The 24,309-nt window shown below is 40.0% G+C and overlaps 2 protein-coding genes and 1 non-coding gene across 3 annotated transcripts in view; 2 read left to right on the top strand and 1 right to left on the bottom strand.

The window, feature by feature from the left end:
* The first annotated feature begins 5,688 nt into the window (after positions 1–5,688).
* Positions 5,689–17,348, top strand: nol11 (nucleolar protein 11). The gene is made up of 18 exons (XM_085356138.1): positions 5,689–5,835; positions 6,497–6,610; positions 7,221–7,277; positions 7,877–8,025; positions 8,130–8,187; positions 8,306–8,447; positions 8,969–9,175; positions 9,811–9,887; positions 10,349–10,472; positions 10,590–10,681; positions 11,047–11,112; positions 11,224–11,408; positions 11,654–11,779; positions 13,783–14,004; positions 14,195–14,273; positions 14,378–14,470; positions 16,640–16,747; positions 16,880–17,348. Exons 1-18 carry the CDS (start codon positions 5,689–5,691, stop codon positions 16,991–16,993), a joined length of 2,160 nt encoding a protein of 719 aa, XP_085212264.1. The 3' UTR covers positions 16,994–17,348.
* A 2,188-nt stretch (positions 17,349–19,536) lies between these two features.
* trnas-aga (transfer RNA serine (anticodon AGA)) lies at positions 19,537–19,618 on the bottom strand. Its single transcript has one exon. It is a non-coding gene; the product is annotated as a tRNA-Ser (tRNA).
* A 1,054-nt stretch (positions 19,619–20,672) lies between these two features.
* Positions 20,673–24,309, top strand: part of LOC146630837 (nucleosome-remodeling factor subunit BPTF-like) — a 57,925-nt gene continuing 54,288 nt past the window's right edge. The window contains exon 1 of the mRNA XM_085354982.1: positions 20,673–21,454. Coding sequence (XP_085211108.1) covers positions 20,881–21,454 — 574 coding nt within the window. The 5' untranslated portion in view covers positions 20,673–20,880. The remainder of the gene's footprint in view (positions 21,455–24,309) is intronic.

Here is a 24,309-nt window from a genome sequence, read left to right as displayed (position 1 = left end):
TTGTGACAACAGAGGGTGATGGTGATGGGTGCAGCTGGAGGCTGCAAACCCGTTGAAAGTCTGTAACTCATTTTATGTGTTTATTTAATCCGAAAAAGGAAAATCACAATCCAAGTGAGACTTACACATTCTACAGCTCCATGTGAGTCGACTGTCCAGGAGCAGACTCTGAATAGACAGGTGAATCTTCACACAGCAGCCAGTCTGGGCCAAATGACAAGACCTTCGACTGACATTTTGAGCACCGAGGTGAACCACAAATAAAGCAATTTAAAAAAGAGGTGGCCCAACCCAGGTCTCATCAGCCAGAATTTCACCTAATGACAATAACCATTATTCAGGGTTCGAGCCACAACCTGAAGCTCCTCCCTGAAGCACAAATAAAGCAGTTTCAAAGTGGTACCAGCCAGAAACCGGGGGGTGGCTTTACCCGACAAATTAGAAACACAGATGTTTTTACGGCCTTCTGATAAAGGGTTTGGTGTTTAGTATCCCTCAGACAGTGGGGGAGTTCAGGACGTCACACTGGCGCTCTAGATGTCAAGCTTCTGCGTTGACCAAGGAAGATTCGGAGCTCATCAAAATAGACGCCGGTGTCCTGCTGTGCTTATGATACAGTAAAGTGGAAATTTTCCTACTTTGCCAAAGATTTTTATTTTTCATGCCTCTGTGATTTTTATTTTAGATCACAGGGACAGCCTTTTGTCATGGTCCTGCATCTCTGACCCAGCGTTTTGAGCTGGTTGTAGACTCATTATTCTTTCTGGTTATTTAAGAGATCACTTAAAGCCAAACTATAAAGTCACTACTTTATAATTTAGCGTCCTGTAGTGCATTTCAGTTTATTTCTAGTTTGTTGGTCGCATTATGTTTAGTTTTGCTTCCCCAGTCTCATCAGTCAGGGCATTTATGTGAAAAGTAAAAGACCATCTTTGAATCGAGGAGGGGGCCTAGTGGTACATCTTTCACCATCTTACAATGCTGAGATTGCAGCCATTCCCCAACTCTCTGTGAATGGTACTCATGGCCTTTGATCAATGGTCATTAATCAAGCATAACAACACTTACATGCTGTTATTCAAAAGCCCATGTGATAAATAACATATTAATATAATAGCTCCTCAAATATTTCCTGGACACTAACATTTTTTATTTGAGAGTTTTAAATCAATATCAATAATTCTATCAATAATTAACCTCACGGTTATTTGTTGATAGACCTCACACCCAGCTGTCCAGAGCACCTGAGGCTGAGATCAGGGATACTGCCTAAGAAAGAGCTTTGTGTTTTCTTATCAAGGAAAAAATGATTTTAAAAATATGTCTGTAAGATTGAGAAGACACTTTGCTTTGCAGAAAACACTGACCTCTAGCTCACAGAGAAATCGCACAGCTATATTAGAAGAATGCTCACCAGATTTTATGCAAGCGAGCTCTGCATCAACCTTTTAAAAGGTAATATCCTTATTACAGATTGCCAGTATAAAAAAAATAAGACGATACAAGGAAAACAGACTGATGGCTAATAAGTGAGATGGAGTCATGCTACTACTTCTTACTACGGTGTTACCTATCATGGTGGCAATATGTGCAATTAGTAAATAACAATCTGTTTCCATACATGTATTATCATAATAACAATAAAAATGCACAAAATGTATTTGATCTCTCCTGAACAAATCAAACGGCTACATGAAATGAATCTAAATTCAGGACAGACAAGAAGAAAGTTGAAAATGATCTGGATTATCAGACTCAAAAGGCTACAGTGGCTGGAATGATGACGGTGAATGAATAAAGACAAGCCTGTCACAGTGTGAAAAAGGACCACAAGTGTACACGCTGTCCGTTCTTATTTTCTTTTTTATTGTAGAGACACACTACTGACAGTCTCTTTCTCCACTTTGGTTGAGCACCCACTCATGACACTCTGACACTCTTCTCCCACACTCTGCTCCGGCTGCAAAGCCAGATACCACCAGGTGATATGGGCATCCTTCATGCGGTGGAACCACTGTAGTGGGGCGTGGTCCGAGCAGAGGGTGAATGAACGTCCCAGGAGGTAATAACGGAGGGAGTTGACCAACCACCAGATCGGCAGGCACTCCTTATCCATGGTGCTTTATTTTTGCTCACTTCCTGTCAACTTCCAGCTGATGTAGAGTATTTGGCACCTCCGATCCCAACTCATCTGTTTCCCAGAGAAGCGGTTTCAGCCTCTCTCCATACTTTAAGGAGGTTGAGGTGATATATCTGTGTGACCGTACAACTTCTTAGTCTACACCCCCCACTTGCCGTGTGATCGCTAAGGGCCCTTGCCACTTGGCCAGTACACTTGTCCAGTAACTTTGAGCTAGAAGAAGTGAGTAATACAGGCATTTTATGTCCCAGTGAAAATTGCATGAGTCTAGCCCCTCTGTTGTACATGCACTACTGATGTTCCTGGGCCTGGAGCAAATTTCCCTGTGATAGTCTTCCCAATGTGTGTAGCTCTGAGGTCCAGAAGATACAGACTTTAAAGGTCCAACATCGTCTGCGGCTTCTTGTTACTCAAAGGGTGAAAATCCCATGGAGGTGTGGGGCACCTCCCACACTGCAAACAACAGAGGGTCTAACCAGCGAACCCAATTGCACTCATCGTCATGAATTAACTTACAAATCATGGACTTTAAAGTCTTACTGAGTCTGTCCACCAGCCAATCAGTCTGAGGGTGGTAGACACTGGTCCAAACAGATTTAATTCCCAGTCATTTGTATAGTTCTATTAGTGTATGAAACATGAACAATGTGCCCTGGCCAGTCAGTATCTCTTTCGGGACGCTGACTCGGGAGATGACCTGAAACAGTGCCTGCCCCACACTCTTTGCAGAAATTGTGTGCAGCACCACTGCTCGGGATGGTCTGCCATTCGCCATGGTCTGGGTACAGCCCAAGTCCACCAAGGCCTGGCGTATACCGCTTTGGAACCTTACTGGTACACCGTACATCCCTCTCAGACCGAGGGAGGTTGTTGGAGGGCCAGCAACACGAAACATCTGCTCCATCTTGAACAGCAGGCTGCTGGTAGACATGCCCGGGTTGCCCACACCTCCAACACGGCTGCCTTGGCGCTTGTTCAGCTCACGGTGAGTGAGGTATGGTGTCTGTAGCTGCTGTGACCTGTACAAATAGAGCACAGACAAGCGGGTTAGTGGCCAACTTTGGCCACTACCCTGGAGCATCTTCCTCAGAGCTTGGACTAGTGGTTGTAGATGTCCCGCTGCTTTCCTTGGCCAGTGTTATGCCAGCATCCAGGCTGGCTGGCCAGTGAGAGTGGACTCATTCTGCGGTCTCTGTGGGGAGCCCCGCAAAGAAATGCTCCTCCACCACCAGGCATAGGCAAAAGGTCGGTCCTCCGGGCCACTTTCAAACACCTTTGTCTGGCACTTAGACTGGTCCTGCAGCTGTTCCAACTGATGATATTTATCGCTGCTCAGCTTTCCAGCTGCATCCCTCCACTCTGCACACCACACAAAGCTCTTAATTCAGGTCCTGGTGTCCTACTCATATAGGGAAGACATGATTAGAAATGGTCAACAGCTTGTTCTGGTCAGCCTCCCCGACACACCCTGAAATCACTGCTCCAGCCCTCCACTGCAGCTGAGCCATATACAAACCACACATGACTGTCATACATATTTTATTACTTCCTTTATTGCTTCAATTGTCATAAATCAGAGGGCCATAACTCACTTTTTAACATAAGGTATATCTTATCATTCTCTGATTCTACATCATTGGTAATAACTGCCTAAATCAAGGAGATTACAATAAATGCTTACACAAGCATCTGACAAAAATCAGTCATAATATAAACTGTAACAGTATTCAGTTTAGAAGAGCTGTTGTGCTCTGAAGTGAAACCTTTAACTGACAGGACACAATTTGTGAAGCTGGGAATATTCTTCATCATGCTTGGATGTATTAAAATTAGTATTATTTGCAGATGGAACAAATATTTTTTATTCTAGGGAAAAAGAGTCACTGGAACTGGTCACTTCAAACATGTGGAAAAAAAGTAGTTTGGTAGGACCAAATTATCATTAAATCTACATAAAACTAAAATTTGTTATTCGGTAAGAATGATGTACAAGTGCACATAGATGGTGTGGAAATTGATACATTTAATAAAAATACATTTCTTGATGTGATAATAATAGAATAGAATAGAATAGAATAGAATAGAATAGAATACTTTTATTTGTCAATTTCTTCAAATGTACTTGCCATACAAAGGAATTGAAATTACGTTTCACACTGTCCCAAAAAAATGCGTAGGCATTGACAACAATAAGGTGCAGATGCACAACAAAAACAAAAACAGCCCTAACAATAAGATAATAAATAGTAATATAATAATATAAATAGTGCTAAAAGAATACTAAAAATATATATATAGCAGCAGGTGTGTGCAATTGCAATGCAAGTCAGGAATGTTTCAGTTCTTGGTTCAGAGAGTGATAATTGATTAAACAGGATGAAAATAGCAATAAAATATATACATAAGAATATACATAAGAAGCAAAACATATTCAGATTCTCTCCTGTCGATTTCACTGTACAGGGGTTTGGCACAATACTTATGAATGTTCACTATCATTGGCATTGGCTCCCTGTCAAACACGGCATTGAGTTTAAAATTCTGTTGCTTACCTTTAAAATCATGAACAATACTGCGCCGTGCTACCTCATTGAACTCTTTAGTCCATATATCCCCAATCAGGACAATTACTCTTAGTGCAGCTTAGATCCCGGCTAAATACCAGAGGTGACCATGCTTTTGCTCTGCAGCGCCTAGCCTCTGGAACAATCTTCCTGCTTCTATTCGCACCTCTGGTTCCATCCATTTATTTAAATCACAGTTAAAAACTTACCTGTTTGACCGAGCGTTTTTGGTTAGTTAGTGCAGATTCCCTATATTTTATCCCTACGTTATTTATCTTCTCTTGATGTACCACTGTATCAATACCCCCACCTTATATTTCTGAATACTCGGTGATTTTATCTTCTAAATTATGCTCTGATGTTTTATTTCTTATTTTATGTGCATTTTTTGTTTAACCAGCGTTTCTCATTTGTTAGCTTATTTGTACTCTGTTATGGTCTTATATCTGTTGTTTTTAACCTTGTTCTGAATCACTTTGGTGTACCTTCGGTTTTAAATGTGCAATATAAATAAAGTTGTATTGTATTGTATTGTAATATTATCAACGTTGCAAAATATGTGTGCACGTGTTTATATACAAGCACATACACAAATTCGTGATATGACATGACATAGAAAGGTGATGACTGGTGAGGAGTAGGATGAGGACTTCTTTCTACTTCTTTAATTACCGTTTTCCTTGTTTAGTTTTTGTATTATCGTAACATGTTCAAAATAAAGCCTCATCCAATAAGTTCTATATATCTAAAATTAATCATTGGGTAAAAAAAAATATTAAAAGTGTTTTCAAATGTCTCAAAACTTTAAAAAAAATTAAGTTTTTCGTTTTTTCTTATTTCTTTCTTTTTTTTTTCTTTTGGGGGGGGGGAGGGGGGAGGGGGGGGCGCAAAACAAGATCCCGCCGCAGTGACAGAAGTCTCGTGGATCCGGTGCGTCAGTTCATCTGTATTCTCGCGAGATCCAACGAGTTCTTCTCGTCCAGCATGGCAGCGCTGTATGAAGGATACACGTTGTGTGGGCTTGTTCCAGATCAAAATCTGTCAAGTTCAGGCATTCAAGGGATCGAAGAGGAGAGAGATCGCGATCATGTCGTGGTCACGGATTCAACCAGATCAGTGACTCTGTACAAGGTAACGTTTAAAATTAGCTTTCAGGAGGCTCCCCTAACCTGGGCCAGCTGATCAGTGCGACTCGTGTTAGCATCCTCCGGTTTTCTGGCCAGCAGCGTTGGAACCAGAGCGTTAGACGAAACCGAACATGCATTTAAAGCTGTCTTATATCTTATTGTGTGTCTTTTAAGTGAAACTCGGCAGTAAATGTTTTACATTGGTTTTGTAAACTTGCTATTCGAATATGACAGTCAAATGTTTGCTAAAGTTAGCTACAGACATCACAAGTCGTGTATACCTTTAAAATGTGACTTCTCTGGGGGGGCAGCTTCAGCGGCTAACTCGTTGTTTTGCATGCGATAAAAACGGCTTGACAATAAGGCTGCATGTCTTATCCTCGTTTTCTCCAACGTGAATGAGCGTGTCAAGCCTCGTTGTTTGGATAAGCTAAACGCATTACAGTGTAGTTAAAATAGCTAAAGTTACTGCTGTGTGTGTCCTGAATAAGGTAAACTGTCTATCAGATCTTTATCAAGTCTTTTGAGATCCGTTCACAGCGGTAAAAGATGTGGTTGTAGCAAACAGTCTTTACATAACTCTGCACTGCGTGTGTATGGCTAAATAGAAGCTATGTGAAACATCACCTCTTTATTAATTATCCCTTTGTTTTATGGCCTGAAAGGTGTCAGACCAGAAGCCGCTGGGGAGCTGGACAGTGAAACAAGGACAAAAACTGACGTGCCCGGCAGTCTTCAACTCACAAACCAACGAATATGTGGCAGTAACAGACAACAAGGTAGGCTTTGGTGACTGCTTTGGTTGCTGCAGTGTCTCACTGGACACTTTTATTAGGTACATCTTACTAATACAAAGTTGGAGACTTTTTAGCCTTCAGCACTACTTTAATTCTTCGACAATGTGCTGAAAACATTACTCAGAGGTTTTGGTCTGTATAAACATGACAGTCAAAAGGTGCTTTATTAGATTGAGATCAGGTGACTGTGTGGCCCACTGGGTACAGTAAACTTACTGTAATGTTTAAGAAACCAGTTATAGATGATTTCAGCTTTGTGACATGGGGCGTTATCCTGCTAAAGCAGCCATTGACAGTTAGGTGTACTATGATGAAAAGGGGTGGATATTATCAAGAACAACCATTTAGTTACTATAAAATCGACTTGGGAGCAGAATCAGTCACTATAGGCACAATAGGTAAACACTATTTTATTTTGTGAAGGGCCAGTATCAGTCAAAAAAAAGTCTATCGGCCAACATATATGTGCATCCCTCTTTCAATAGGCAGTATCTGTATTTCGTATATGAGATCAGTTCAAAGATGTCTCCAGTGATCTGCGTTTTCAGAATAAATTTTCATGTTGTAATGTTTTTGATGTTGTTTCTTTAAGGTGATAAGAATTTGGAAGGAAGATGACATACTATTGGACAAAGCCTTCAAAGCAACAGTAAGTCCGAACATATACATTGATGTAGACAGTAGACAGCCACCCCGCTTCTACCACCAAGAACAGAAATGAAGACTACAACAAAACACACAATCCCAGCTCTAAGGGTATCTCCTCTCCACTGGTGTAAATATTTTAGTACAGATTGTTGTAGAGTCCACTGCTCACCGTCTCCACAGCAAGACTGGTTTTAATAGTTTAATTATTTATATAGCACATTTAATTACAACAGGAGCGTTGACCAAAGTGCTGTACAAGAATACAACGTGCATAATAAAACAACTTAGAGTATTAAAAGCAAACACCAAATATGAATTAACAAACAACTCTCATGCTGTATTAAAAGCCAGTAAATAAAAATGCGTTTTAAGATAAGATTTAAAAAGATTGACAGTATGAGCCTGTCTGATGTACTTAAGACTTGGAGAGAGCAACAAAACACATAAGAACCACTGTAGACCTGCTGATGATGTTAAATTGCACATTGCTCCTAAAATTCTCAGTGGTATTTAGAGCAATTAACCTGAAAATAATGAATTAACTAGTGTGTTATTGACAGACGTGAACACTTCTGCCTTTTCCGTGTGCTTTTTCTCCAGGTTTCTTCAGATGTCTGGAAGGTTCACTGTACACATGGAGGGGAGCCTGTGGTCTTGTTTCAGAGAGGAGCTGTGAGACTGCTGGACTCTCTCCTTGCTGCTCCGCAGCAGCCCATAGAGGAGGTGCTAGCTCAAGAAGAAGCCATCAGGTCGATGTCATTTGGCAAACTTTATGTTGACCTTATTCTAGAGCTGTACTTGAGTGCAACATGTTAACTTTTAACCCCCCCCCCCTTTTTTTTTTTCTCTGCAGGTGGAGCACCATCATAGTGGCAGAGACCCAGCAGTTTATCATCATCACAACTGAACAGGTAAAATACTTGATGGGCTAAAAGTTTCAAGTGGATTTAGTTTTAAGTGCTCATTGCTTTTGCAACACAGCTAATGTCCTTGCTTTTGCCCAACATGACTGTCACTGTCTCCCCGCAGAAAGGAGAGCATTTTCTCTACTTGCAGAGACTGAACCCTAACTCTGTACAGAGGTACCGGCTTGAGAGAGAAGAACCTGGTCTCTCCCCGCTGAGCTTCTTTGCCACTTACAGGGATAAGCACATCTGCCTCCTTTATCTCTGTAAGCCACACTTTCCTGTCAGAACATTTTGAATGTTGGTGCTTGAGGCCATATGCTATGGAATTTGGAAAAGATAATTACTGGCACTGTAAGCCAGTTACAGGGGGTGGGAGTGTAAAAACGTACAGCTGTGTTCCTTCATCAGGGTCATCAACAATTATAAAAATGTGACTTTAAAAAAAAATGACATCCCTTAAGTAACTAAGTTTAAACTTGTACTCAAAAGGCCCCTAGTCCCCCTCCTCTGAACAGTACTGCTGAGCTGATTTGGGACACTTTTGAAGGATTAGCAGTTTAAAATAAGACGTGTAGTGAAGGTCCACTACTGTGAATAAGATCCCCTTTGCTCTCTCACTTCAGTTAGTTGTGAATGCACTCTTCTCCAATTGCTCACAGTTTGATAATCTGATGTAAATAAGTGGTGCACTCTACATGTATGAAGCTAAATTACACAAACACACAGTTGGTGAGGTATGCAGTATGTAGTATTGCTAATGTTTAAACATTTCTCTCACATTTAGACCCTAATGGTCACGTGTACCAGAGTGTGCTCTCCGTGCGGGGCCTCGGGACTGAAGAGGGGGTCCAGGCCTTACCCCTGCCCCGTAGCCTGCTGCTGGGTCTTCCTGTTGGTGATGGCCAGCTGGAGGCAGCGTCGGCCATGGCTCTGGATGAAGCCCATGTAGCTGTTGTTGGGGTTCCACATCCCTCTGCTGGAGGTGGTAAAGGTAAATGCTGTTAAATTACAATATCTAAAATAAAGATCTTTAACTCCTCTACAAGTACCATACTGTGCATGGCAAATCCTCTTGAAATTAGTCTTTTATATATCAAGGCTTTCAGTAAGCCCTTGTAGGGAGTTGGCATGGAAACAGCGGCTTTATTTTTTAGTAGCACAGTTTCACATTATCATACTGATGAAATGTAGAGCTGTTATTTTCCTACCTGCTTGTCTTTTATGTCTTAGTTAATCAGTTAAAAAAACGTAAAACTCAACTCTGCTTGTTTAGTCTTAGCTAGTTATTTCTTCTCTTTTTGCCAAGATCACAAATAATAGTAATAGCGGTGTAAACAGCTATCACTTGATGCTATGTTGTTTTGCCCTTTGTTTTTAAGTAATTAAATATAGTAAATAATGGGTTAGCTGGCCTAAATGTGGTTTCTAGTGTCTGGATTTTATTCAGTGGCTAAAGAAAAGTTCTGAAGCTGAAGTGGTTTTGCAGGTTGAAGTTATTAGAACTGAAATGAATGCTTGGTTAACATGCTAGCTTTCTGGCCTAAAAGATATCTGTCAGATCAAAAATGAAGTATCTGATCTGGGTGTCTGTAGTTCCTGAATGTCTCTCTGCCTGTGTTATTTTAGACTTTCTTTGCATCTGGAATACCAACTTTCAGACGCTTCAGGCTGGAAAAGAGATGGCTGGAAAGATCTACGGACAGGTAGGAATGCATTGACCCAAACAGAATATAAAGTTTGTTTATTTATTTAACTGTCCTGGTTTTTGACTAGGATGAAGCAATAAATTTTAAAGCAATAATGCTACTCAGAAATTGTGACTTACATTAGTGCTAAGTCATCATTCACAATAGTAAAGCCTAATCTTTAAAAGTGACTGATTACTTCATACTCACACGACAGCAATCACACGTGCTCAGGCTTCATTGTTATTAAGTGTGGGCCAAGGTTCCCTGTCCTTCCAGCTGCTGGGTGCTGATGGAGGACTGTATGACTTTGGTAGAGCACTGTGTCTGCACTCCACTGTGACGGGGCTCACTGTCCCTTCTCACAACTTTATAGCAGTTTACAATCTTAAAACCAGTGTATTAGACACAAATATGTAGCAACAGTTTTGAACTATGTCTGCATCATCTTTATGTTGATTTTATTGTCTCTCATACAGCTTTGGAGTTATTCCAACAAGGTATTTATTCCACATGGGAAAACCCTCTCCATTATACCCTTCGAGTGCCCCAAATCTTCTCTTGCTTCTGCCCTGGGAAAATTAAAACATACAAAGACTGAAGGTGAGCTGAATCAAACATGTTATACTCTCGCTCGACTCAAAATTATATCTCTGATTCCCATTTTTACATGAGAAATTGTGTTCACTCAATACTCTTTTGTTTGTTTTTTAACCACAGAGTCGAAGACTCCGAATTCTGTGCCGTCTTGGAATAACATTCTTCACGGTGAAAAAGCTCAGCCCTCAAAATCTGCAGAAACGAGGAGGACGGTAAGTTGGATAAGTGTTTTTGCGAACTGTGAGTTTGTCATTGTCCACACTCTTGCAGAGACGAACGGCTTATGGCAGAAGCCTTAACATTGTTCCTGTTTGTAAAACCTTTATATAAAAGAGTTATATAATATGATAATGGGAAACATGTTTCTTTGTCGTTCTGTTTAAATCTCTAATGACATTAAAAGAAAAAATAATGTTGCATAACATTTGGAATTACTGAAATAAGGTACTCTAAATAGTAAGAAGAAATATTACGAACTACTGAAAAAATATAGTAATATTTATTTATTAAACTTATCTGTGAGACACCAGTGTTGTGTGGTAGATCCTTAATTTGATTCTTCTGTTTTTCCATACAGAGAACGACCCGTAAGTCCCAGTCAACAACTAATTTAACAACTGACCAAGTATTAGAGCTCATCAAGGTAAAAACGTGACTTATTTTTATGACACAGCTTTCGTTCTGTATGCTTCAGCGCAACAGAATTATACCAAACAATTCTGAATTTAAAAAATATATTTATTTTCCCTCTTAGACAGCACCAGTGGAAGAGATCCAGAAAGAGGTGGAGGGGTTCCTGACCAGGGCAGAGTTCCAGGACCTGCAGCCCTCAGTGGGACAGCTTGCATTAACCCTCGTGTCCCGGAGTCTTGCCGATCCAGCCTTCTACTCTTCTAGCACGCTGGCACAGCTGGTTCACACTCGGTGCCTTTGCCACAGGTATGTATGGCAAGTGAGATAAGGTAGATGGAAAAAATATTGACTCTCAAAACTCTTTTAGTGTGTAGAATTTATTTTATATTCTTTTAATGTAGTTTACATTTTTAATAAGGTACCATAAAATAGGTTTGTACTCTAATGTGGGAAACATGAAGGAAACCCCAAACTGTTTTCTTGCATACAGATGGAAATATTCAACGAGTGAGCAATTGAATATAACTATGTGCCGTCATTGCATTCAACAGTGTGTGTCCTGACCTTGTGCTTCTGGCCCTTGAGAAGAAGGATTACTTCCTGTGTCAGCTCTGCTTGCAGTTCTTCCCTGACATTCCTGAAGCTGTTACCTGTGCCTGCCTGAAGGCATTCATCAGGTAAGACAGGCTGTTTTTAACTGTGCAACAACTTATGTACAAATTCCAGTTTATGGACAGTAAGTGATCTGCCAGTGTCCTTTGCATGCTAACGGTATTCTTACTTTTGGTATGCATACAGTTGCAGTAGTATTTTAAAGTGGACTTCCATGTTTGTCCTTATCTCTGCCACATATACACTCACTTGGAGACACTGTTAAGTATACCAAAGTAGTACCAGGAATCCCCTTTTGCCTTCAGAACTGCCTTACGTAATTCTTTGTGGCGCAGATTCAAAAAGGTCCTGGAAATGTCCCTTTGAGAGTTTGGTCCGTATTGGCATAAGAGGATCACATAGTTGCTGCAGATTTGTTGGCTGTACATCCATCCTGTCTCTCTACATGCCAAAGGTGTTCTGTTGGGTTGAGCTGTGGTTACTGTGGAGCCCATTGGAGTACAGTAAACTCACTATCATGTTAAAGAAACCAATTTGAGATGGTTTGAGCTTTTTGCCATAGAATCCATTAGCACAGGGCGATATGACCAAAAATATTTATCACGATATACATTTGAAAATTTTGCGACAACGATATAACTGACGATATAATTGACACTAGACAAAACACTTTACAACTCCACAACTTTATTAGTGCAAAAAACCCATCAATGTATTTTCACTTAAAGAAGCAGCTGTTTTTTATGAAGTTTTATATAAAAATTCAACAGTGCAAATGCAAATTCCTTGCTGACAGTTTAACCAAAAGGCATTTCCAGTGGAAATTGGCCGACATATCCTCAGCATAACCATGTATAATATCCACAAAACTTAAAAGAGGTTACGCACACACAACACTGTAATATTATGTTGAAGCACAGTACGTATCACTCCGCGAGGCTCCTGCCTACGGTAGCCGTAATGCTCCAACAATCCATCAAGCGGTGCAGGTTCGTAGCTTAGCAAAGTCGTACTAAAACATCTGACAGATTTTCAAGCGCCGTGTACGACATAAAATCGTTTCGAGGTCAGTAAACACAACCAGAATTGATACATAAGCCCCACGGGATTATAAGGGGCACTGTCGATTTTCAGAAAAATCAAAGGATTGATTTGAAGTGTGCCGTATTTTCCAAAAAACACGGTAATAACGACCTGCTCGCTAGCATGCGCTACCAAAAATAGTGCTTTGTTGTGTGTCTGATGGACGAAAGCTAAACCAGTTCCATACCACTGAAGTTGCAGCATTTTTTACAAACCAGTTCTGGTTCATCTGTTTCATTCAACGATCTGCGTTCGCCCTTCTCATTCTCCATCACCGCCATGCTTTTTCCGCCATGTGCGTATGAAAACAAAGGCACTGCGCATGCGCGTTTTACCCATATTCTATCGCGATATTTCATTTTCTTATCGTTGCCCAACATTATACTGGTATTACCCTGAATGTTATGATATGGCCCAGCCCTAGAATCCATCTTATAGTGAAGTAATAAATGCATTAAAAAAATCCAAACGGCATTGTGTATAACAGCAAAGCTATGATTTCCTCATTCTGACCTGATGACCTGCTTCATTTGAACTTTAGCAAGTCTTCTTGACCATGTATGTTTGCCTAAATACAGTGAGCAGCTGCCAAGTGATTGGCTGTTTAGATGTATGGAAGTGGCTGGTGAGTGTATCTCAAATGCAGGTGACTTTAACATGGCCATCTCAGCCACACACCTCTCACTAAAAGCAGAGAAACTCCACCCACCTGACATTCAAGCCTGCTTGTGAGATGCAATGAGTCTGAAGAAAGTAGCCTCAAAGGGCAAGGAGTTAAAATGTCTCATTTCAGAACGCTGCGGGTAAGCATAAGATAAATGATTATTATGAACTGTGAATCATGCATAGCTACCCTAGTGGAGTACGAGAATCTAAACTTAGAGATGGGAATTGGGATTATAGGTTCCCTTTAATAATCTGATTCGTGGCCTGACATAGCATTATGTTCTATTAATGCAAGTTGTTTTTGTTCTGTTTCATGCAGTATACCAGATGTTGATGCAGAGAAGGTGAGCCTGGAGCCTGACAGCGTCGAGTTTATGGAAAACCTAATCACGAGAGATCGTGCAGAGGCTGGCTTGCAGAATGGTTTTAGCCCCACTTCGTCAGTCGTCAATGACCGTCAGACCAGAGCTGAAGACGTGAAGAAGGCCTCAGCTCCTTCACAACTCAGTTGTCCAGTGGGATTACACAAGGCTGTTCTAATGTATCCTCCCAGCACTCAGACATCGTCACCATTCTGTTCTGTTGTCCTCACAGCTTCTTGCATTCAGCTTAAATATCCGACAGTCTTTGTTGTTAGTTAAGCTGCAGTTTTGCAAAGTGGTTGTGTAATAATTTAAATGTAAAAATGCATGAAAATCTAAAAGTATTGGGTCTTAACTGGAGCTGCATAGAAATGAGATCTTGCAGACACCGTACAGTGACACCTTTCTCCTCCCACACCTAAAAGATCTTTCCTCTCAACATGTCATGGTAAGTAACTGCTATCAAATTATTCCACTTCTCTAAAAAAAACTAGACAGTGCTTTAATCCCAAACAACTCTGATATTTGCCATTTTCTTTTTCTTCCAACCAGCTTTTCCTCCAGTACCTGCAATTTCTATACCTAAAATATTCCCAGGATGCTTTCCCACAGATGGAGGGATTTAGATCACCAAGTCTGAGTCAGGTTTGTATCTGTGTCCAAATAAGCAATTAGGATGGCTTTGCTTTACATGCAGTCTTCCAAGTTACAGTTTATTGAACACTTGATGTAAGCACTCAGTGCACTCTAAAAATTGCTTACCAAACTGTTGAATTTAGCAATTTGTGGAACCTCCATTGGAAGGAGGTGTTTCATGGAGCACTTTACAGCACAAGCACGAGGAGGGAATTTGGATCGTTCCTGCCCACAAAATCATTTCAGTTCATCAGTACTTTTAGGGCCGATTTAAATGAAAAGCACCTTTCAGGCCATCCCACAAATGTCTAGCTGGCATTTGTGAAACTTTCCAAACTTTATTTCTTCATTTAATTGTGTGATTAGACATCTTTGTCTTGGCTTAAGGGGCTAAAAGTTGTATCTTAATGACGAGGTGTTGACCCATTGCTTGGTATGATCCATTCTTTAAAAGAAGCACGATTGGTTGATTAAATTAAATCTAAGCAGTAATGGGCAGAATGGAAAAATAAGTACTCTTTTGTGAGTCAGTTGGGGGGGAAATTTTTGTGTTATTGATTTAAGTGGGAAATGTGAGCAAACCTGCAATGAGATCAGCCTCAAACATTATCACAATCTAACCCGCAGCATTTGGAGAATATTTCTCCTGGCTCATTTACCTCGGATGTCGAAGCTAGGAGTGATGCCACTCATGACACGAGAGCATTCAAACAGCCTAGTTGTAAACGCAAGAAAAAATACAATTTGTTTAGTTGGTTAGCACACAGTTTTACAATTTCTTTTGCTTGCACCACTGCCGTCTTGATTTGGGGTTGGTGGGGCTGCTCCGACTGGAGGGGGCATTGCAGTTGAAAATTTCTACCACAAACTCATGTTCTATAAATGGACTGCACCGTAGTTGTTGAAGTATAGAAGTGAATTGAGCCTTGGTGTTGCCGTTGAGAAATAGCAATTCTAATGGTGGCAGATTTCAATATGTCGGTCAACTATAATCCCACAATTATATTTAGGGTTTATAAAGACAGCTGTCTCTCCAGTCTTATCTCCATCTACTTGTCTCCATCTGTGGACTATAAAAAAATTTTAAAAAAATGAAAGAGGTCAGATATTTTCTTGCATGAGTGAATCCGTCAGCGCACCTTAAATATTGGTGCAACAGCTTTGACAAATCAGCTTGTCTGAATAATTTAAATAGTGATACTTTGAGTTTAAAAAGATGAACTGGATTGCATGAAATCTGTGTATTCCCTCTGTTGATGGGTGAAACAGGTGATGGTGTAGAGTTGTTCAGGGTCTTTGGCATTTTCTCCTCTACTTAAGAAACCCAGGAGCCTCTAAATGCCTGTGAATAACCTTTGTTTTTACCAGCCTGTAGTCCAGACCTCAAAGGGAAATGATTAAAAATCATAATAAATGTAATAATTTTCCTATAAATGTGTCACTGAGAGCAACTGTTAGTACTTAGACTCACATCTTTGGAAATTATTTATGCCTCACTCCTAATGTTTCTCTAAAGCTTCTTCCCAAGGCCCTGTAAAAGTTGTTGTGATAAAGGTATTGTTCCCACCAACCACCCTTTACATAGTTTTTAAAGAAATCTTTAGCACAGAGGTTCAGTTAGGTTTTCCAACCTGTAGTGTGGATGATTATTTCATTTGTTGAATAAAGATGTGAAAAAATTGACTGTTATTGGTTTAGTCAGATTGAGGTTGCTTATAAATACGACTTAGATGAAGCTCAGACTGCATTTTATTAGAACTCAACACATAAAAAACAATAATGCCAGGGTTCCTTGCAGCTGTGTCAGTGCAGCTATTATCTGTACGCCAAGAAATATTAAGTGACAGAAAAAACATTTTATCAACCATGCTGACAGATTTTCCTGTATGGATGCTGTGGACCTATTTTCACCTGGGTGTGGGTTAGTTCTCCCACGGCACATACACGCAGTGTAAACATTTACAAGAGAGATTAAAAGAAATGCAATCACTGGAGACGCACGATTTTTATTGCGCTTGTAATTATTTATGCCTGAATAATAAAAATACTTTACTGGAGTTTGGCACAAAATTGTTGTACACAAATTATTGAATGCAAAAAATCTGGTTTTCCTGTTGGAGCAAAACAAGAAAAGAAGAAAAAGAAATGCTCACTGTGCGTTGCTTTGTTTGATTGTAGATCATGGATTGGGTGTGTTTGCTGTTGGATGCTCATTTTACGGTGCTAGTAATGACTCCAGAAGCTAAAGGCTTGCTGCTGAACCTCCACAGCTTTGTTAAATCTCAGGTAACAAACAGTTATTCCTTTTATCTGCTCAGTAATCAGCTGCATGTTAATTTTAAAAATACCTATTTTGTGTGTCAGCATTGTGCTTATTACTGCAAGCTTATTTTAAAAAATGCTTTCTTGTATCCTCAGGTGAGACTGGTTTCTGAGCTTGGAAAAATTGAGGGAAGCCTTCAAGAACTCCGTAAAATGAAGGCGAAGGAGAGCATCGGACAGTACTCCATTGAAATCATTGAGCTGTTTTAGAATGTGTACAAAATAATTTTAATCATTCATAACACCATCTTCTTCCAACCTTTTAGATAAAATGATTTCACGGTTATTATTCTTGAGTGCTTTTTTTTTGCCACAGACGTTTGCTATCCAGATGTGTAAGCCTTGAAAAAGTTGCGGCTCTCTTTTAACCATGTTTTAACTTGTTTAAGTCGTCAAAATATTTGACAATTCGCTTAATTTCTGGTTTTGTAAAAGTTTAATGCAGAAGCCACCTCATGCAACAGTATGGTGTGAGATTGTAATGTTAATATTGGGGCTTTGCCTTTAGAACTGTGAGAGTTGATGACTTATTTTTGTATGTGTCATTACACAGCTGAAAACTGTTGTGAAAACCTTTTATGTTTAATATTAAAAAAGATGATGAACACATGTGAATTCATTTGTCTTTATTTTTATTAAAAGCTGCTGTCAGATATCAGCTTAATTAAAGTTTTAGGTTTAAAAGTTTGTAGTGTTCATTTTGACTAAGATTAAAATATCACTTTCATTAAGTGTACTAAAATATATAAATATATATAATGTACTGCAGAGGAGGAGCCAGACATTTGAAACACCCGGGGCTTAGCCCTAAAGGGTAGTATGCATGTGGGATTTTTTATTTTTTTTTTGAGGGGGGGGACTTAACCAAGACATAACCACAATCAGAACTAGATGATAGTAGCACTAAAAATCATCATAGACCTGCACTACACTTATTTATTTAATTCTACCAAAGTACAATATTTAGATTGAGAAAAGTTTATATAATTATTTAGCCTTGTTGTGCAAACAAGCCTGCATAACTTAATAAATATAGAATTTGAAAAATAGCAAACCTAAAAAGAAACACTAGGTACGAGATACATGAGTACCTATGATACGGTGATACTTTTAGTAAGCAACCATTTGACTAACATGTGTGTCTCACCTGCTCTTGTTCATCTCTGTTCTGTCCTCATTCTCCATCTCCCTCTCTTTGTGCTGACAATCATCAAATATACAGTTGAAACCAGATATTTACAAACTCTTCAGATCAAAACAAACACTTTTTTAATTGTAACATCAAATCAGACTAAATGTTTATTTTTTTAGATTGATAAATATAAAAACATATTTGTTAACTTTAAGAGTAAAGAGAGAAACTGTCTGTGTTTTTTAATTGCAAATGGCACCAAATTGTATTCAAACTGAGCCACACTTATGGAGCTCCACAGTTCTTTTCCTGGTGTTTTGGTTGACATCTCTTGATTTTCCCATGTCACAGAAACAGGCTCTGTGTTTTGCCTTATATGCATCCACAGCTGTGCCACCAATTTACTCACATGGACTCTACGAACCTATCAGAAGCTTCTTCAGCTCAGAATGGAATCCTCTGGAGTTTTCTTATTAATTAACAATAAACTTAGTGTATATGTACTCCTAAATTTAATGAAAGTGATAAAAAATAGACAGCTCTGTCTCTCTTTATTCTGACATTTAACCAATTCAAAATATATTTCAATATTTATCTAAAACAAAAGTTTACTCTAAATTGATGTTGTACAGTAAAAATGTTTTATGTTTTCTCCCTAAAGTGTATGTAAATATCTGGTTACAAATGTGAATATCCTGCTGTGTACTGAAATCCCTCTTGTTTTGCATAGAAATATACTGAACAACATGCAAAGCATAATATATAAAATAACATTTACCTGAGTTTTTTCTTTGAAAGAACCCTCTAATGTCCATTCTTATATTTCAGTACATAACTGAAACCGATTTAGTCGGAGAGGGTAAGAACTGAAAATATGAAATAAACACACGTAAGCTAAGACTCTCTAAAAAATAGCATTTGTTCGGCTTTTCATTTCGCCATTTGTTGATTCACTTGAAGAGCAAGTAAAATAATATTGGTCAAGTGATCAGTTTCATATCAATCTTTCGTGATGCACCGTCATATTTACATTATTTGTACGGTACGAATGATTTGCTTTGGTACCTGGTCAAACTTAAGCTCTCCTTAGTATGGCTGGCTCCGTCTCTCCAACAGCGCACTCACGGGCAGCAGCTCCCCCCGCCCCCTCGCTCAGTCGCTTAGTGCCTGAGCTTGGATCATACCAATATCAGGGGGGGATTCACGCACAGTCGTAAATTCCCACAGTGTGCACTATGTGCTTCGAATATTGTGTGTACTTTTTGTTTTATACAGTTGTCAGCCAGGCATCTAACTATGAAAAAATTACACTCCAAAATACCCCGGGCTTCTGACAAAACAACCCGGGCTTAAGCCCCGTAAGCCACCCCCACGCTCCGCCCCTGATGTACTGTATGTGGAAGTAGGTGAAAAGAAAACTGTTATGGCTGTTACTGAGGGTGAGCATTTAGCAAGATTTTGAGTGAAACTCCAGTTGAATTGTAGTTTTCTTCCATCAATGAATGTGGTGCTAAAAAGTAAAGATGAATAAATCTAGATGAGGGCAATCGATTGGTGTTTCCATTATTTCCCGCCAATAATCAACGCAAACTTATCTTCGTGGTGAAAGAAAAGAACGATTCGTTGTCGGCAGGATTCGAACCTGCGCGGGGAGACCCCAATGGATTTCTAGTCCATCGCCTTAACCACTCGGCCACGACAACCGTTACTCACACATGTCTATTAGAACCAATATCACACTACACAACCACATAGCTATTGCCTAGTTGAGTTTTGTATTACAGGATAATATGAGGTAAAAAAGACACTTTTCTGTATGTTTAGCCGTTCTGCGGTAAGGTTATGTTCCGTCTGCTGGTGAATTAGCAATCCAAAGTGACAGAAAAAACGGACAGAAAAGATTAAAAAATCAAGTTAACCTATACAAGTTGTAAAGTCAACCCAGAGGGTAACAAGTTACAACTATTACGCTGTACATACTGTACATACTTTAAAGGCTAATAAGCACTACTACTTTTTAAGTTAACTGACTACACTGGCAAACAATGCGTAACGATTTTAAAGTTATATAATATACATTCGTATCTTAAATAAATTGCAGCTGCTCTCACACATTCGTGGTATTTTCAAAGTGATTGGTGTGTGGTATTAACTTTAATGAGCGCATATTTGTGTCCATTTACAAGAGCTTAATGTCGGACGCATTATCTTCTCGCCTAGCTTTGCAGTGACGACGATGGCGACAGGGCCGAAAATGAATTATTATGTTTTACTGAGTGCACTCAACCCACCTGAGATTAAAACCACACAACAGAAGCACCAAACACTAATAAAGTACTATTGACGGACAGCTTTTGCATGGATAACCAATTTTATGAACTAGCACGGCAATTTCGTCTATTGTGGAATAGTGAGTCACGTGATCTCGAATAGACTCAGGCCTGCTAAGATCAAGTTCGAGAATGACGCTATCACTTCCGTGTATGCTACAGCGACGTCCTTAAGGCGAAATCGCTTAAATCTCTTTTTTTAAATGTATGGCCTCCCACTGTGGCATTAAAAATAATATTCTGCATTTTAAACGGCTGCTCTGCTCTGTTCAACTGGGTATATAGTCAGTGTTTTAATTTTTTGCTTTTAGTTGCTTTTATTTTGAAGGAGCTAGCGCTCTACGTCTGCTTTGAGCCACTGTTAACCTGAGTTTTAGCTTGACGCAGTTTTGGGGCCTGCTGTGTTTTCAACGGAGGGAGAGTGGTGAAGAAAAATGGCGTCTGCAGGCGACCCAGAGCGGGACACCGGCCATTCAGTTTGAGCTTTCCGCTCACAAATAGAGACTGGGGGTTGGTGGGGACCTATCTGGAACCGTCGCCAGATCTGTTGGCCTTTTCTTCCCCGTTTTTCTCCGGTGTGCGTCGCTCGTTCAAGCAGCGAGATTGAAGCGGAACAGAAGATACTCTCTCCCACAATGAGAGGGAGAAGAGGAAGGCCGCCCAAACAAGCAGCAGTGATGCGGGAAGGTTCACCCGGGCCAGTCCGTGGCTCTCGAGGCGGCAGGAGTAGAGGGATGCGTGGACGGGGAAGGGGCAGAGGAAGGGGTCGGGGACGGGGTGCAAGTGGGGGTGTTTGTGGCACTGGCTCTGTGGAGGTAGATACAGAAATCTCCGGTCGAGAGAACTTTCATTCGTCCCGGGGCCGCAGGAAAGTTGGAGCCTCCACCACCGCCGCTACCGCTGCATCGCGGGGCAGAGGAGGCAGAGGTAGAGGCAGGGGGTCTAGAGGCGGCCGCGGCAGTAGAGGCGGAGTGAGGCGGCCTCAAACCAAGGTGGTCTACGACGACAACAGCGACGAGGAGGATGATAATTTAAGCTACAGATCAGACGAAGATGAACTCCTGAACGACAACCCTTCGTCGGATCTTGAAGAAGAGGAGGCCTTGGGAAACGACTCTGACTATGTGGAGGAACTACCAGATGATGATGATGCCAGCTACTGTACCGAGAGTAGTTTTAGAAGCCACAGCACACTCGGGAGCACCCCAGGTAAGTTCGTTTGCAGGTGCACGCACTTTAGGAAACCGGGTTTTGCAGTACTTAAAGTGTGCATTATATTTTTAGCTCAGTACAGAAACCAAGCCGCATTGTTCAAAATGGAGCTTGCACTCAGAAACAGGCCTTTGTTTACCCCGTGCTCCTGATCGCTGGTTTGCAAATCTGCTCCACGCTTTAACCGGCTCTCGTGCTTTTGACTTTTGAAGGATCAGCACATTTCTGTTATTAATTTGTAATTAATAAATTTTTTTGTTCGTGCTCTCGTGCACGGTATTACCACGCGCGCTGCCTTGGATTTCTTTTCATACGCACCGAGAAATAGGATGCACGAAAAGCGTTTGTTACTTTATATTCATTCATTCACCTTTTCCCCAAAAATGTGTGCGTATTAATGAAACTTTGTACAAAGAGAGACGCTGTAGCCAAACACGTGTTTTGTAAATATTGTCTCCAGTTTGTAGCGGATTTATCGGGCATTGTTGTGCTTTTTCCACGTGAAGTGCAGTAAGTGTTCGTAGTAAAAGAGCAGTTTAAAGATTTTTATGCACAGTCGGTAGACCTTACTCAGGCTTTTTACAGGGCATTTGCACAAGACATATTTTCGTTCATATTGCTGCCAAATGAGTTTGACAGGCGTTTGTTTTGAAGAGAACCGCTCTTTCTTTCACTTGTTGCAAACAGCAGCTCATTACGTAGTCGACGTTACCATAGTAACCACTCATGTTTATCAATTAAGGGCTTTGAATTCATCTCTTTTCCACTTAATGATCACTTTAATAAAGTTGTGCGCGCAAAAATTAGTTGACACTCCTGTAATGCAATGCAATGCATTAGAAACAGTATGCCAACTACTGGAAGTAATTCTAGATAGGATTAGGAGGACTCAGGAGTGCATTCCAGTATGTCCAACAGCACAAGCTTGTGCTTATGCAGATCTCTGAAAAGAAATAATAGAATTTGGATTTTATTCTTTTACATATAAATATTTTTTCCACTTTTGTCTGCAGTGGTCAGGATTCATTTTTCAAAGGATACACCCATAATTTTCGACTTTCTATTAATCTGTTTACTTTTGCTATAGATGTGTGAACATGGCAGCATTGTGTCCCTACCCTGAATGTGCTTTCGAAGGACTAATAGCAACAGACAAGCATCATTCAGTCCACTGGCTGACACATATTGTAAATTCAAACACATTGCATATGCCAGTCCACCATTTGTGGACTCAATCCCTGTGTTTGATGCTCAGTTAAACCTCCTGCCTGCCGTTATTGGACCATTTAATTGTTTTATTGCTGTAGTCTCTGTTTACCCATCACCTCTAAACCACAGTACAATATCAGGCCAACCATACATACAGCTGCTAAAAAGTGACTAGCACACTTACACCAATTGTACAGTATGACAGGCAATGCTGATAATCGAGTTATTTATTTGGGTTTTGAAAGAAAACCTCATGTCAAACTTAAGAGCCTGTGAGATCTGCACGCACTATTGTGTATTCATGTAATGCAAATGTTATAAAAACAGTGTACTTAAAGTAATACTACACTGATTATACATATTTAATACATCCAGTGGGATAAAAACAATGACTTACAAATAATTTAAAGCCTACATATAAAAAATAGTCTTAAAAAATCATATCATACTTTTTAATCACGTGTTTGAAAGGCGGAAGTTGGGGCAAAGAAAGACTGGAAAATGCCTGGAGGAAAAAGGAGTTTGTAGAACATCTCACAACTAATGATGTTAATGTTTGTAACATGGGTGGCTATAAAGCATCCCCAGGAGACTGAGTCTTGATCAAATATAGGGAGGGTTTGAGCACTCTGCAAGACTGTATGGACAAAATAGTAAAGAATTTGTGCATAATTAAATTCAAATACTCGAGGAATCTGGTGAAATCTCTGTATGCCGTGGATGAGGCCAAAAAGCAATAGGAGTGGCCATGACGGCGAAATGCATTTTTAAAGAAACCAAAAAAAGAGATGATTTTAGTGTAGAAATGATTGAATGGTCTCAGAAACACTTGTGAACATCAGTGTGATCTTGAACATAGTTTGTCACTGGAGCCCAAAAGTTAAAACTCTACTATGTAAAGAAGGAAAAAAAACCAACCCTCAATAACAAGATCCTGACCTGAAGTCATTTAAGAGTGAGGTGAAGTGGAAAACGGGTTTGATCTGTCAAAATCTGAATTTCTTCATAGGAAATCATGACTAAAGAATTGGGGAATTATCAAGTTTGTTATTAGTGCGCAATGCAAATGTTCATCCATCCATCCAACCATCCTTCTGTGCCTTTGTCTGTCATCTATCTATCTATCTATTACTAGAAGGCAGTGCTGAAAAACCTGCCTACAGTCTGGGTCTGTCACCAAATAAGAGGAGCTTTATGAGATGAAAAAAGCAACAAAGGAACAGCTTAACTCTTATGTATATGCAGCAAAGTGGAAAAGTATTTGGCTTCCAAAACTACAACAGTCTGTCTCCCCAGTTCCCCAAACACTCACCACATGCCGTTAAAAGAAGAGGTGATACAATCCTTTGAGAAACGGTCCCGTGTGCCGACTTTGTTGAAATGCAGGCTTAAAATTTTAAACGAGTATATTTTTAAAATGATAAAGAAGAAATACACATTGTCAGCTATATATTTTTGTATTAGTGCTACATTCAAACAAATATAGATTTTTAAAAATATGTTTAAATCCTACATCCTGCTTTTTCTTACATTTTACACAGTGTCATGTTTATTTAGTTATTCTTTCAGATGGGTCTGTAGGCAGAGATTGTCCAGAATGAATACCCAGGTTTAGTACATGCAGCTTATGCTGCAACACCTGC

Source organism: Diplotaxodon limnothrissa, linkage group LG6, assembly GCF_057381915.1.
Source record: "Diplotaxodon limnothrissa isolate DT_005_m linkage group LG6, D_limnothrissa_male_GT1.1, whole genome shotgun sequence".
In the NCBI taxonomy this organism is placed as follows: domain Eukaryota; kingdom Metazoa; phylum Chordata; class Actinopteri; order Cichliformes; family Cichlidae; genus Diplotaxodon; species Diplotaxodon limnothrissa.
This window is presented reverse-complemented; position numbering and strand designations above follow the sequence as displayed.

What these genes read in the sequence shown, in the direction of transcription:
- nol11 (XM_085356138.1), top strand. Translation starts at nt 5,689, where the DNA reads ATGGCAGCGCTGTATGAAGGATACACGTTGTGTGGGCTTGTTCCAGAT. An exon ending in CTGGAAAGATCTACGGACAG is followed by an intron (nt 9,888 to 10,348) that starts GTAGGAATGCAT and finishes TCTCTCATACAG; the next exon opens with CTTTGGAGTTATTCCAACAA. An exon ending in TGCCTGAAGGCATTCATCAG is followed by an intron (nt 11,780 to 13,782) that starts GTAAGACAGGCT and finishes TGTTTCATGCAG; the next exon opens with TATACCAGATGTTGATGCAG.